This window comes from Sprattus sprattus, assembly GCF_963457725.1.
Source record: "Sprattus sprattus genome assembly, chromosome: 5".
NCBI lineage: Eukaryota > Metazoa > Chordata > Actinopteri > Clupeiformes > Clupeidae > Sprattus > Sprattus sprattus.
Genome location: NC_137924.1, coordinates 14,534,347 through 14,547,978, shown reverse-complemented (window position 1 = coordinate 14,547,978; position 13,632 = coordinate 14,534,347). Strand labels below are relative to the sequence as shown.

General features: G+C 46.3%; 1 protein-coding gene across 1 annotated transcript in view; it reads left to right on the top strand.

The window, feature by feature from the left end:
* fmnl2a (formin-like 2a) overlaps nucleotides 1-11,599 on the top strand; it is a gene marked incomplete at its 3' end in the record, with an annotated part of 57,181 nt that extends 45,582 nt beyond the window's left edge. Inside the window, exons 16-26 of the mRNA XM_080839409.1 lie at nucleotides 2,041-2,165; nucleotides 2,542-2,744; nucleotides 3,340-3,574; nucleotides 3,695-3,763; nucleotides 3,890-3,970; nucleotides 4,098-4,227; nucleotides 4,551-4,714; nucleotides 4,895-4,996; nucleotides 6,302-6,397; nucleotides 7,376-7,502; nucleotides 11,490-11,599. Coding sequence (XP_080695535.1) covers nucleotides 2,041-2,165; nucleotides 2,542-2,744; nucleotides 3,340-3,574; nucleotides 3,695-3,763; nucleotides 3,890-3,970; nucleotides 4,098-4,227; nucleotides 4,551-4,714; nucleotides 4,895-4,996; nucleotides 6,302-6,397; nucleotides 7,376-7,502; nucleotides 11,490-11,599 — 1,442 coding nt within the window. The remainder of the gene's footprint in view (nucleotides 1-2,040; nucleotides 2,166-2,541; nucleotides 2,745-3,339; nucleotides 3,575-3,694; nucleotides 3,764-3,889; nucleotides 3,971-4,097; nucleotides 4,228-4,550; nucleotides 4,715-4,894; nucleotides 4,997-6,301; nucleotides 6,398-7,375; nucleotides 7,503-11,489) is intronic.
* Between the last annotated feature and the right edge of the window lie 2,033 nt (nucleotides 11,600-13,632).

Here is a 13,632-nt window from a genome sequence, read left to right as displayed (position 1 = left end):
GGGCAGACTAGGGGCAGGCCAGGCTGATTCACCAATCCCCCCACCCACACACACACACAAACACACACCCACACACACACACCACAACCACCACTGGGTCACTATCCTGGGCCTGAGTCACCTGACTATGTGTACACACCACACAGTCACCTCCTCCAGTCACAGCGCTCCCCTGCCCTCAGTCAGAGCTGCTGACCCCATCTGACTCCTGCTGTTGCTGAGTGTAGACTGGAGACTAATCAGCCCTGCTATCTGTTATCTGGTGTCAGAGGAGGCTGAGAGAGTGACCGTAAACACACTCCTAGCTGTCTGCCGGGGCAGTGCGTGATAGCATGTGATCAAGGCTTTAAATGCTCTTTTGCTTTTTTAACTTTGTTCTTTTTCCCCTCCTTCTCTTTGCAAAGCTTAAGTTAAAACAAACACGTTTTTTTATGATTCTGTTTTTATGCAACTGTGAGCAAATGGAAAATCTGCTAATAGTACCTCTGGAAATAAAAATCCCTGCTGATCTGTTGTTTTTCTCTCTCTCTCTCTCTGACCATTTCTATCTGCTTGTTTTTCTTTTGCCGCTTTTTCTTTCCTCTGTGCCAACAAAGAGGGACCCATCAAACTGTTCTGTAGGTTGTTTTGCTCTCCTTCTTTCTCTGTGGTCTGTCATGTGCTTGTGTTTATCACTGAGTCCCACCTTTTTTTCTCTCTCTCTCTCTCTCTCTCTCTCTCTCTCTCTCTCTCTCTCTCTCTCTCTCTCTCTCTCTCTCTCTGTCTGTCTGGAAATGGTATTTGAAGCCCAACAGAGACATAACAGAGGTAGAGCCCAATGCTGGGATGAGCTTCCCCCCGGGCAGTGGATTCTGATTGGTCTCCGTCAAGCCGTGCATGAAATTGCACGTCCAGCTCCTTGCGATAGTTTTCAAACCTTCTAAGGCCTCCCTACGCAGAGCTCGCCACAGAGGCTAGACTTGACATGTCCAAAGCCACATGTTTACACCTATCGGGTTGATTACTGCTAGAGTCATCCTCAGTTTGTAACGGATTCATCTCTGGTCTTATCGGAGGTTCATCAATAGAACCGGATGACATGCAGACAGTGATTCAAACCTGTGCCAGTTAGTCACATCATCGAGATTCTGAACGGGGCTGAAAATACCATGTTCCATTTCCCCTCAACCTTATAGTGCTATTGGTTCTGCTCTCTGTGGTGTGTGTGTGTGTGTGTGTGTGTGTGTGTGTGTGTGTGTGTGTGTGTGTGTGTGTGTGTGTGTGTGTGTGTGTGTGTGTGTGTGTGTGTGTGAAGATTTGTGAATTGTGTGTCTTTGTGCCCTGTGTTGCATGCTGAAACACATTTACGTGCCGCTGCAGGCGGTTGGTTGTCAGATATGGGAAAGTATTGCGCAAGCCTGGAATGCCATCAGCCACACTCTCAATCTTCATCTCACTCCAAGTGTGTATTATGTGTGTGTGAGAACATGTGCATGTAAGTGTGTGTGTGTGTGTGTGTGTGTGGATGTATGCCCAGGCAGCACTGTTGCTGCCAAGCTCCAGTTCTCCTGAACAGCGATAAGCCATCTCTGGCCACACCACTGGAGGCTGGCAGTCTGGGTCGTCAACATCACCACCTCCCAATCTCCCACTGCACCCACTCTGAGGAGAAGGCAGAAAGATCGTGTGACTCTCCCTCTGCACCTCAGACCCACTCGCCACCCCCACAGCACAGCACGGCCCTCTCCCACTCTAGGGCACGGCATCTAGGCCACAGAAAGCCCAGAGCTTCCCCTGTGGTGACCAGCAGCAGCAGCAGCAGCAGCGCTGGGCCTTCTGATTGTCAGTGTGGTCTTATAAATGTGTTATGTATCTCGAGGCTCAGGCTGACATGTCACCCCTCAGCACATTTATCCATCCGGTTGATGCAGACATTTCCATATGTGTTACCCCCCATCCTTCACCCCCGTCCCCCTCCTTGACCCCCCTTCGTCTGGTGTGTGTGTTGGGTGACCGTGTGCCTGACTTGGTCTGACTCTGCGCATTTTGTGTTCTGGACAGCTGTTAAGATTAAGAAGCCAATCAAGACCAAGTTCCGCCTGCCGGTCTTCAACTGGGTGGCACTGAAGCCCAATCAGATCAACGGAACCGTCTTCAATGAGATTGACGACGAGAGGATCCTAGAGGTGAGCAGACCTTGAAAAGACCTTGTTAATTGTGGTGGGCAAATATAGCATAAATGTGTTATTATTATTATTATTATGATTATAAATAATGCAGAATGATTTGGCATAAATGTGTTCACTGTTGTTTATTCTATTGCATTTCTCTATTCCCAAGTAACTCAGAGATGCACACATGCGTTCATTATTATTTAGGACTACGATCTGCTATTGGTCAATTATTGAAATGCAACTAAGTTGCAGAATGCTCTCAAAACTGAGTCTGACTGTAGTACCATTGAAAACAACTAATGATCAGTTGGTCTTTGCACAGCAGTGCTGACTCTAGATCAGTTGGTCTTCACTCAGAACTCACCTTCTTGCCTTTCTCACCCCAAAGGATCTGAATGTAGACGAGTTTGAGGAGATGTTCAAGACCAAAGCCCAGGGTCCGGCCATCGACCTGACCTCGAGCAAGCAGAAGTCTATCCAGAAGGGCCCCAACAAGGTGTCTCTGCTGGACTCCAACCGGGCCAAGAACCTGGCCATCACCCTGAGGAAAGTGGGCAAGATGCCGGAGGAGATTTGCAAGGGCATTCAGATGTAAGCCATACTCCTGTCAGTCCAAAAAAAAATCAATGTTGTCCAGAGCGCTGTCGTATAACAGTGTCCACTATACGTTGATGCTAAGGTATAGGTTTTCCTCTAAAACTGACAGGTTGACAGTTTATGATAGACTCTCTGTGTCTTGATCTAATCTAATCTGATCTGGTTTTGAACCTGTCTGCTTGTGAGGGTCTCAGCACCCTGTAATCCTCTGTTTACTTCTAGTCTGACCCACAGTGTCATGGCAACTGACCTAGGTTGCGCGTGTTTAGCTTGGTGGTGGTGTGTGGGTATGTGCTGGTGACCCTGAGCTGGTGACCCTTAGGGCTTTAAAGTGCACCTGCTAGGGTTACGTATGTGCTCCCGCGTGCCTTCGTCTGGATGTATGTGTGCCCTTACTTCTCTTTTGACATGCATCGTCGTAGCAAATTAACCCCCGTTAAGCATTTTGGGGGTATATGTGTGTGCTGAAGACTCTCTGGAGTAGGCGCTCCTCGGGAGGACATAAGGAGGTGTTTGCATGTTCTTGTGTCCGTGTCCGAGTGTTTGCACGTGTATCTGGGTGTTAAAGTGCTTTCTCACCCTCCGTCAGGTTCGACCTGCGCACGCTGCCGGTGGACTTCGTGGAGTGCCTGATGCGCTTCCTGCCTACGGAGCACGAGGTGAAGACCATGCGCCAGTACGAGAAGGAGCGCAGGCCGCTGGACTGTCTAGCGGACGAGGACCGCTTTATGATGCAGTTCAGCAAGATCGAGCGCCTCATGCAGAAGATGACCATCATGTCCTTCTTAGGGAACTTCACCGAGAGCGTGCAGATGCTGACACCGGTCAGTCAGCCTCCACCTCCACCCACACAACTCCTCCGGCCATCATCCATGTTTGCTTTTCTACCTGTGGTTTCATTTAGCGGTATTGATTTGTTTTGTTTTGTTTTGTTTGTTTCACAGCAACTCCATGCAGTCATTGCGGCGTCCGTGTCGATTAAAAACTCACAGAAGCTCAAGAAGATTCTGGAAGTGAGTCATGGTGTTTCCTCTTTTAGCTTTTTGCCCATTTTAATAGATAAGAGAGACGAAGTATGCACACCTCATGTCCAGGTCTGTTTGTAAATGAATAACATTTTCATGAATGTTGCCCTCCAGATCATTTTGGCTCTTGGAAACTACATGAACAGCAGTAAAAGAGGAGCGGTATACGGTTTTAAACTCCAGAGTTTAGATTTGGTAAGTCTATTCTATTCTATTTGTAAATCTATTCTTTCTGATTCAAGCATTCACTGCTACAATTAAGGTTCACCTTGTGTTAGCCTACCCTCACCTATATTTAACGTCCCTCTTTTATCCTCCGCAGCTGTTAGACACTAAATCAACGGACCGCAAATTAACACTGCTACACTACATCGCTAACGTGGTAAAGGAGAAATACCAGCAGGTGGCCCTTTTCTACAACGAGCTGCACTACGTGGAGAAGGCCGCGGCAGGTGGGTTGTGTCCTCCCTCAGGCTCCGTCTCTCTGAGGTCATGTTAAAAAGGGAGAGCAAGAGCAGTGTGATGACTAGGAGCAGTCCTGATGAACCTTTGAGACCCCCTCATAGCAAAGTAAACACCGGCACTACGGGAGCTTAAGGTGTCGACAAGCACTTGAATAATGTTCCTTCCACAAAGCTCCAATGTTCCTTCCAAGAGTCCTTGCCCAGTCTGAACACAGTGCACTGAGGACGTGTTATTAGCCTGTCTGCAGTGTGGGTGTTTGCAGCCTGACTGTGCAGTATTAACCTGGTGTGTGTGTGTGTGTGTGTTGCAGTATCATTAGATAATGTGCTGCTGGATGTGAGGGAGCTCCAGAGGGGCATGGACCTGACCAAAAGGGAGTATTCGATGCACGGCACCAACACTCTCCTCAGGGACTTCATCGCCCAGAACGAGGCCAAGCTCAAGAAACTGCAGGAAGATGCTAAGGTTGCACAGGTATGCTTCATCAGAACATCGGGAGGTGTTTATATTCAAGTTTTTGGGCTTAAAGGTGAAGCGATTGTTCAATGTCATACATTTATAGAAGTTTCCAGGCATTTTCATGAGAAACTTGCCCAAAGTATTCCTCTCTCATTTTGAATGCCTCAACTCTCCCCCCCTCCCCCCCTACTCAAGGATGCTTTTGACGAGGCCGTGAAGTTCTTCGGGGAGAACTCCAAGACGACACCTCCCTCCGTCTTCTTCCCTGTGTTTGTGCGCTTTGTCAGGGCCTACAGGGTAAGCCCCCCCACCCACCCACACCCGCCCGCCTCTCTCCACGGGGTGCCGGGCCGTCTGCTAAAGCAGGATTTAGAGGTCTAGAGCGGGGCTATGCTGGGAAAGACCGGAGGCTCAAGTGGAGTTTCCGGCAATCTCTGGCTCAGCTCTCCCAATTAAAGCCCTTTAATCAGGCCGTTTCCATTTTAATGGTGTTTTTCTCACAGTTGCATTTGAAGTTAAATATAGAGTCGTTACACAGTGACGTCAGCTCGTTACGCTACTGTGTGGCGCAGGTAGGACATTCAGGATGTATATTATTTATCAATATATAAGGATAGTCTAGATTATGTAGCAGTCAGTGTAGAAAGTGTGTTTAGCTCATTTGGAGTGATTAAAAGATGTTAGTACAGAGGAAACAGAATATGATGTTGGATAATTCAGACTCCATTTTATCCAATTGAATGTGACACATGTTTTATCTGGTTTAATCTGACAGCCTGTCTACCCTAGTCTTAATCCAGCAAAGAGAAAACGCTTTAGGAGAGGCATGAGCACTTGCAAGAGAAATCATAAGTGTTGGTATCAAGACTATACTATATATACTATACAGTACATGTGATAGCCAGGGCCAGACTTAAATCAGTCACAGTAATGAAATAATGGGATCAGAGTAAAGCAGATTTAATAGCAAAATAAAGTAAGTCAATTAAAGCAAAGGCAACAGGTGGCAAGGCAGAGTAAGGTGTGTATGCCATGCTGTGATCGCTGACCTCAGTTCTCGTTTGCTACTAAATAGCTAAAGAACTAAGATCTTGCTGAAGGAGATCAGGGAATCAACCAAACTCACAAAAGCATTAGATATTTGCTCACTCAAAAGCCTGGATAAGTGAATGAACTATTTCTGAACGTAGACTTCAGTGAATTGAGTCATTTAAGTCATTCCGCACTAACTTTATTCCATGATTTGCTTAGTGCCAGAAGCATCACACTGTTACAACTCCTACCTCCTATGTCACATATAACAGTCTTACTTAACCCTTTAGGTGAACCCTGGGTGCCCTGGCTCAGAGGAGAGGTGTATGACTGTGTGTTTCACAGAGGAAGTCCATTTAGTGATTACTGGATGTGTGTAAACAGAGGATCAAAGATCCGATGGACAGGTGTCAGTCTTACAGTCTCTGTGTGTGGGTGTGTGTGTGTGTGTGTGTGTGTGTGTGTGTGTGTGTGTGTGTGTGTGTGTGTGTGTGTGTGTGTGTGTGTGTGTGTGTGTGTGTGTGTGTGTGTGTGTGTGTGTGTGTGTGTGTGCACCTGCTCGCCCGACAGCAAGCAGAGGAGGACAATGAGAGTCGGAAGAGGCACGAGCAGATGCTGATGGAGAGGCTGGAGCAGGAGGCCATGAATGAACAGGAGAACGAGAAGGTACATCAGAGCCACCAACATCTCATCTCCTCTCCTCTCCTTTCCTCTCCTCCCCTCTCCTCTCCTCTCCTAACCTCTCCTCTCCTCTCCTCTCCTCTCATGTCTATCCCCTCCTCTCCTCTCATGCCTACCCTGTCCTCTCCTCTCCTCTCATGTCTACCCTCTGACCAATCTTTTCTTACCTCCCTCTCAGACTCTCCCTCTCTCTCCTTACACAAGTTCTCCTCTCCCTGTTTGCTGTGTCATCTCTTCTATCTCCCCCTCCCATCTCCTGGAGTCAGTCTCTCCCTACTCCCTCTCTCTGCTCCCTCTCTCCCTACTCCCTCTCTCCCTACTCCCTCTCTCTGCAAAGGTGGGATGAATGATTGGCCTTATTGCTTCTCTTATACTACAGCCTGTCGCTATGTTATCATCTCTCCTCTTTCCTCCTGTTCTCTGTTATTATTTCCTGATTAGCCCTGGTCCTGTCCCTCCCTTCCTGTCTTTCCCTCCACCCCCCTCCGTGGTGGTGGTGGTGGTGGTGGTGGAGGTCAGGAGTAATGGCTAATCTGCTGCAGGTGCTCCGAGGGCTGATTAGCGTGGCCTGTTCCTCCAGCGTGTCACCTTCCATCAGATGGATCACACGGATTAGCTGCCACCGCACTGACACACTACCGTCACACATGTAGCACCCCAGTGCATACACACACGCACACTCACACCAACTATTCTCTACTATCACTATGGCCAGGCACACTCACTCACTCACACACACATACACATACACACTTACATACTTGTTCAGTTACCCTTCTTATGTCCACACAAATTCACGCAGTGACGCAGTGTATAGGTGCACAGTCCAAAGTGATACCCAGAGTTTCAGAAGAGGGTGGAAAGCAGTCCCAGCAAGAATACGACAATAATGTGTGTGTGTGTGTGTGTGTGTGTGTGTGTGTGTGTGTGTGTGTGTGTGTGTGTGTGTGTGTGTGTGTGCAGTCACCGTCCCAAAAAAACAAGCGTCATCAGCAGCAGGAGCTGATACATGAGCTGAGGAAGAAGCAGGTGAAGGACAGCAGGCATGTCTACGAGGGCAAAGACGGCGCCATTGAAGACATCATCACGGGTACAGAACAGCTGGGTTACACACACACACACGCACACACACACACACACACACACACACACAAAGCTCATTTACATTCACATACTGTCTCTATAACTATACAACCCTATACTTCTCTGTCCTCACACACATGCATACACATACGTACATAACACACTCCCTCTTATATGTACACACACACACACACACATTTGTGGACACACAAAGCCTCAGAAACACACAAACACATTCACTAGAGCAAAGCAGTGTGCTTCTGGGATTGGGTGAGGCACACTGTTCAGTCTGCATGTAGGCTTTCCCCCATTCCTCATCCAAGACAATAACACTGGGCTCTTTACTGTTTGAAACTACTAACAAAGCCTTTAACAGTTTTAACTCATGGTGATTCAACTAAAATGGCCTCTAAAAATTTCTAACGAGGGAGAATTTCAATGTGTCTAATCCCGACTCATTTGCAGCTAGCTCAAATGGGTGCAGCATCGGTACTTACCTGTTTTAGGGTGCATGCTACAGTCATAGCGCTAGAGGGCCCAGGCTTTAGAGTGCACTCAGATTGAGTCTGTGTATTGATCGCCTGTATTGAGACAGATGGCGTGTCAGTTCCACTGCAGACCCCTCAGGTGACAGAGACTGGGGTGACTGCCAGTGACAGAGCAGTCTGTAGCCAAAAGAATGTATCCTCAGGATATGTCACAGAGAAAACATGCTGATACGACACACACACACACACACACACACTCACCACGCCATGCCAGGTGCATGTTAATGTTAAAAACAATTGATGGGAGTGATATAACCTGTAGGCTCAGTTAAGCTGAGAGGCTAAATTAAATCTGCAGATGAATACCAACCACTATGCAGCCTGGATGGTCCATTTTATACTGTAGCCCATTAGACAGTGCCTTAACATGCTAAGCTAAACAAAAGCAATCAGCCTCAGATTCTTGTTAACCAGTTCTGTGCTAACCTGTTGCCATGTAACCCATGTCTGTAGACTGACAAAACTTTGTTCCTTCCTCACGTTTTGTGTCTGTGTTGTGTGTTTTGTCTGGTCTTGTCGGCTGTCGTCTGGCTGCAGTGCTGAAGAGCGTGCCCTTTACCGCCCGAACGGCCAAGCGGGGCTCTCGGTTCTTCTGCGAGTCGGCACTCACTGAGGAGTGCCATTACTAAAGCTTACGTTCTCTCTCTGAAAGGTTTCTGGAAACAAAACAAAACCCCCCCAACAAACAAAAAGAAGCTCTTTCTTCTTTTTCTCTTTCTCTCTTTTCACCCCTTCACCGTTCTTTTGTGTGATGTATTTTTTATTTATTTTTTTACTCCGCACCCTACTTTTCCGCCTCACTGTTGTTCACCGTGTACTACTCTCTCTCGCCGTCTGAGAGAGTTTGGGGTGGGGGGACAAAGAGGGGGAAACTGGGCACCAGCCTCCTCCTGTTGAAGCGGGCCATTCACGTAGCCTATACGTGGTGTCCTATGTAAGATGTGTGAGAAAGAGCCAGATAGTGGAGTGAGTGTGTAGTTCTGTTATTCTGGCTGGATGAGGGTGTGTGTGTGTGTGTGTGTGTGTGTGTGTGTGTGTGTGTGTGTGTGGTTGTGTGTGTAGTGTTCCTCTCACTGGATGAGGCAGTGTTGTTTTTTGTGTGCCTATGTGTGTGTGTGTGTGTGTGAGTGTGTGTTTGCCAGGAAGGGGCTGTCGGTGGGCCCCTTTCCCCCTCTCTCCTGCATGAAGTGTGTCACCACAGATCTCACCCATCAATCAGTGTAATAAAGCAAAGCAAACATAATGTCACAGAGAACGTCAGAATGGGAGACCACACCACTCGCCCCGGCTATGCACCAGACCACTGAGGTCAAAATTAGATGCGACTCAATTTTCCTCTGTCAATATTAGCTTAGCACCGTCGCAGTGTACCATATCTTTCTGGGAGAAGATAGGGCTTTGAGCGCCCTCTGCTGGCAAAACCATATGCAAACACCCCAGCACTGATATTTGAGTGCCACTAATATTAAATGCTTTACTTACAGTTGGACTGTGAGTAGTATACAGCCTGACCGCATTTAGTGTAATGCAGAACAATACTGGGACAAAATGCAGAACAATAATGGGAGTTATACTTAGGTAGTCTTCTATAAATGAATATATTCACAATGTATACATTCATATATTCACAATGTTTTAAATGGTATTGGAAGCTGTGTCATAGACATATTTTTAGGAGGCCATTGTTCCCAGTGTGTTGTAAGTATACCACCAAGGAGATCTCAGTGGCTGTAACATTTGTGGCATTATACCTTGCTTGTGTGTGTGTTCATCTGTCCATGAGATCATGACTGTTCATCCATAATGATGTGTCACTGCTGTTGTCTGTCTGGGCTCTTGCATGACGCTGGCTCGCTCGCTTGCACACTGCTCCCACAACACCGTGCGCTTCCCTACTAATCAGCTCGCTTTCCCCCTCACGCTTGGCTCCATGCTGACATCACCTGTGGTCCTGACCAATAACGCAAGGAGCCATGGTTCTTGTCTGTTGCATGAAACATGGAGTTTTTATTTTGTTTTATTTTAATGTTTTGCATGGCATGTTAAGGAAACAGGCCTTTCGGTACACCTGTGTTCCTGACGTCACTAACCCACACAGCCAGATACATGACCTGATAGCTTGACACACTCTCAAACTCAGTGTGGCCCTCTCGGTCAGCTCCATCTCCACTGAACCATCATTGCATGCCAGTTGAACCCAACAAAAGGCATGTACCTGGCTGTGAGCATGTGTTCAGTTGTCAACAGCCAACCTCAGACTGGCATTTTATTTTTCATTTTTAAAGATACGTCTTGTGTACTGCTTAGAAATATTTGTTTTGGTTTTTAATATCTTTGTTTTGTTTGAGTTTTTGTTGAAAGCCGGTTAAGAGCTTGACTAGAGATTTGTTTTGGTCTGCTGGTAGTCACTAAGCAAAGCAAGCTAGGTTCATTGAGACATTTGAGAAATAATCAGCAGAGCTGCTTTTGTCTGTCACCCTAATGCCTGCCTGCCATGTCAGTTAACTGCCTCTAAGGCCAGTCTGGCTAACGCCCTGTTCCCCTAATACCCCCCCTCTGCCATGAGCCCTTTACCCCTTTTACCCCTGTGCTGTTCATAGCCTCTGCTTCCTCTCCCTCCCCTCCCTGCTTCCCCCCCAGCTGTAAGGCCAGTGTCAGTGCTCCAGAGCCCCTCTCTCTCTCTCTCTCTCTCTCTCTCTCTCTGTGCAGTCGCACCCACCTGTGCTCTTTTAACCTCCATTTTGTCTTCTCTTCATCCAGCCCTAAAGAAGAATAATATTACTAAATTTCCCAATGTCCACTCGAGGGTAAGGAACTCCTCCAATAGTACCCCTGTGGTGGTGGATGTGACCCAGACCTGGCAAGCACCTCTTTTTTTTACCTCCTCCCCTCCCCTCCCCTCCCATCCCCCTTCTCCCCCCTCGACCCATCCCTTCCCCACCCCATCCCCCCTTCCCTCTCCCTCTGATAACTTTACATGTTCAGTTAACCCCTCAGTCTTTCCCATCTCTTCCTTACCTCTTTTGCATGATCACCAAACAATCAGACTACTGTGTGTGAAATTATAATGTGGAATGTCAATCCCCAGTCTAACTCCCTTTCCACTGGTATTTCTTTGAGATGTGTTAAGATCATATTCTCACAAACACAGACAGGGGAATCCCACCTACTGACAAGCAGGCCGGTTTCATTGACAGGGCAATCATTGATGGCTATTAATCATGCCCCAAACCCAACATACAGATATCACTGTATGGCATTAACAGATTCTATTTTTGTCACGTTAGTTTGCGTTACTTTATTTATTTTTTTAAAACCTCAAGTTGCTTTGTGTGACTGCCAGTCAGCCATGCAGCCCTTTGTTATCAGGGGATTGCACCCAGCTGTCACCATGGCGACGTATGACTGACAGCCCCTCTCTCTCCCTCTCCCCCCCCCGTCCTCAGATCTTCGCAATCAGCCGTACAGACGAGCCGACGCGGTGAGGAGGAGCGTGCGGAGGCGCTTTGATGATCAGAACCTGCGGCCGCTCAATAACTCAGAGGTGGTGATGTGAGGGAAGAGAGTATGTGATATGGGGGGAAAGAGAGAAAGAGAGAGAGAGAGAGAGAACATGAGAGGGGGAGAGAGTGAGAAAGAAAGAAGGAAGAGGACAGGGCGGATGACTCAGGATGAAGGACCTTGAACGGATAGGGATTGAGGAAGATGGGGTCTGGGAGGTCACACAATGGGAACTCAAGACAAGCCAAGTGCCTGAACTTAATGAATTGTTTTTTTTGTGCGGATACGATCAAAATGTTTTTGACTTTGTTCGGATATTGTGTTTACTTCAAGTACTGACTTGATCAGGCTTTAAACTTTCTGTCATTGTTTTCGTTTTCCTACATGTAAAACTGGACACAAAAAGAGACGGTTGTTTTTAATGCTTTACCTCCGTTTCGTTTAACTCTTAGAAAGAACCTAATGTCAAAGACATACTTCTGTAAGCATGAACATTACTCCAACAAATGTCGCCATACTATGAAATCTCGTAGTATCTTCTTACATTCCGGTGCCATCGCCATCATGCTTGGATCATTCCAAGTGCTCAAGCAGCACTTCAAAACAACATTTCCCCCCTTCTATTCAAGGGCTACTTTTTATAAGAGGAATATATCTTGCTTCCAGCCATCCAAACCAGTACGCTTAAGTCGAAGTGCAGCATGTTGTATGTTTGTATGTAACACACCAGGCAGATGTTCTGCTTAAGCAGGAGGACAAGAGGAAGTGGCAGAGGGAGCACAGGAGATGATGGGTGGGGGGACAGGTGTGAGGGTAAGGGTGGATGGGACAAGGCCAATGTGGACTGAACACAATCGCAGGCTGCCCATGCTAACGCGCTGGCAATGCCTTTATCAGTGTTAACATGGGTTAGTGGACCAGGCCGTGTAAATGGGCAGATGCTGGAGGAGCTCGTAGCAGATCACCATCTCAGTTAGAGAGGGAAGTGGCCACTCATTGAACCTGTGCGAACAAGAACATGATAAAATCATAAGAGTGATGGTGAGAGAGATGAGACATAGACGGGAAGCAGAGGCATAAACTCACAATGGAGGGTACTGTAGGATTACAGTTCATAGCGCTCGCTGAATCAAACACACAAGAGGCTTGTTACAAAACCAATCGGGAGGTGAAACTGGATTCTGATTTTCTGCAGTCTGGAAAAAAAAAAGCTGCCTTCAAGAATGGAGGCACTCGTGTCCACCACTCATGATTTTATTGTATAGTATTTAACCACTAAGACCATTAGCCACTCATTCAGTTCAGCTCCACATGATGGGAGTGCCAGTCCATATCAGCATTTAGTTCTATTAAATACTACAAGTGAAAACAAACAAAAAAAATCTAAATGTACAGATATTTTGCTACAAAATTGTTTTTTTGGTTCTGTTTTTTTTTTTTTTTTTTACTTTTACTTTTTAATCCACTCATTTGCAAAAAAAGGATAATATTGTACATATTGTTTAAAACAACACCCTGTGCTACACATCTTGAATGTTATTTTAACTTATAGTTTTTTTTGTTGTTTCATTTTGTGTATTAAATTAAGCTGAGAACATGAATCTGGCTAATAGCGGGTTGATGGAAGCGGTCATGCATCATGATCGACCAACATCACGGAGGAATGGGACAGTTTGTCTGGACTTCAGAGGTTGTAGAGGCCATAAACATTATAGTGCGACCATCTGCTGTCTTAACACATTCAACTTCATCCTATAGACTGGGTTAATAACTGGCATGTTTTTTTTATTTTGTTTTGATCAGAAATGTATTTTAGCCAGTTAAAAAATATGTGTGTATCACAAAAAATACTTTTTAATAACAGATCTCTAAGTTAGATCCATGATTTCTCAATGACTATGATTAAATAAAAGTATTTACACTACTATACTTCTCTGTGAATTTCTTCTCTCTTTTGTCAGTACCCCACAGATATGGAATTTGTTTCACTCAGTTAAAACCCCAGGAAAGTGAGTCTGCTTACCTATTATAGCCAACAAATATTTCAAAACGCATACAAATATACTTGTCCATTTCAATTATTTTTTA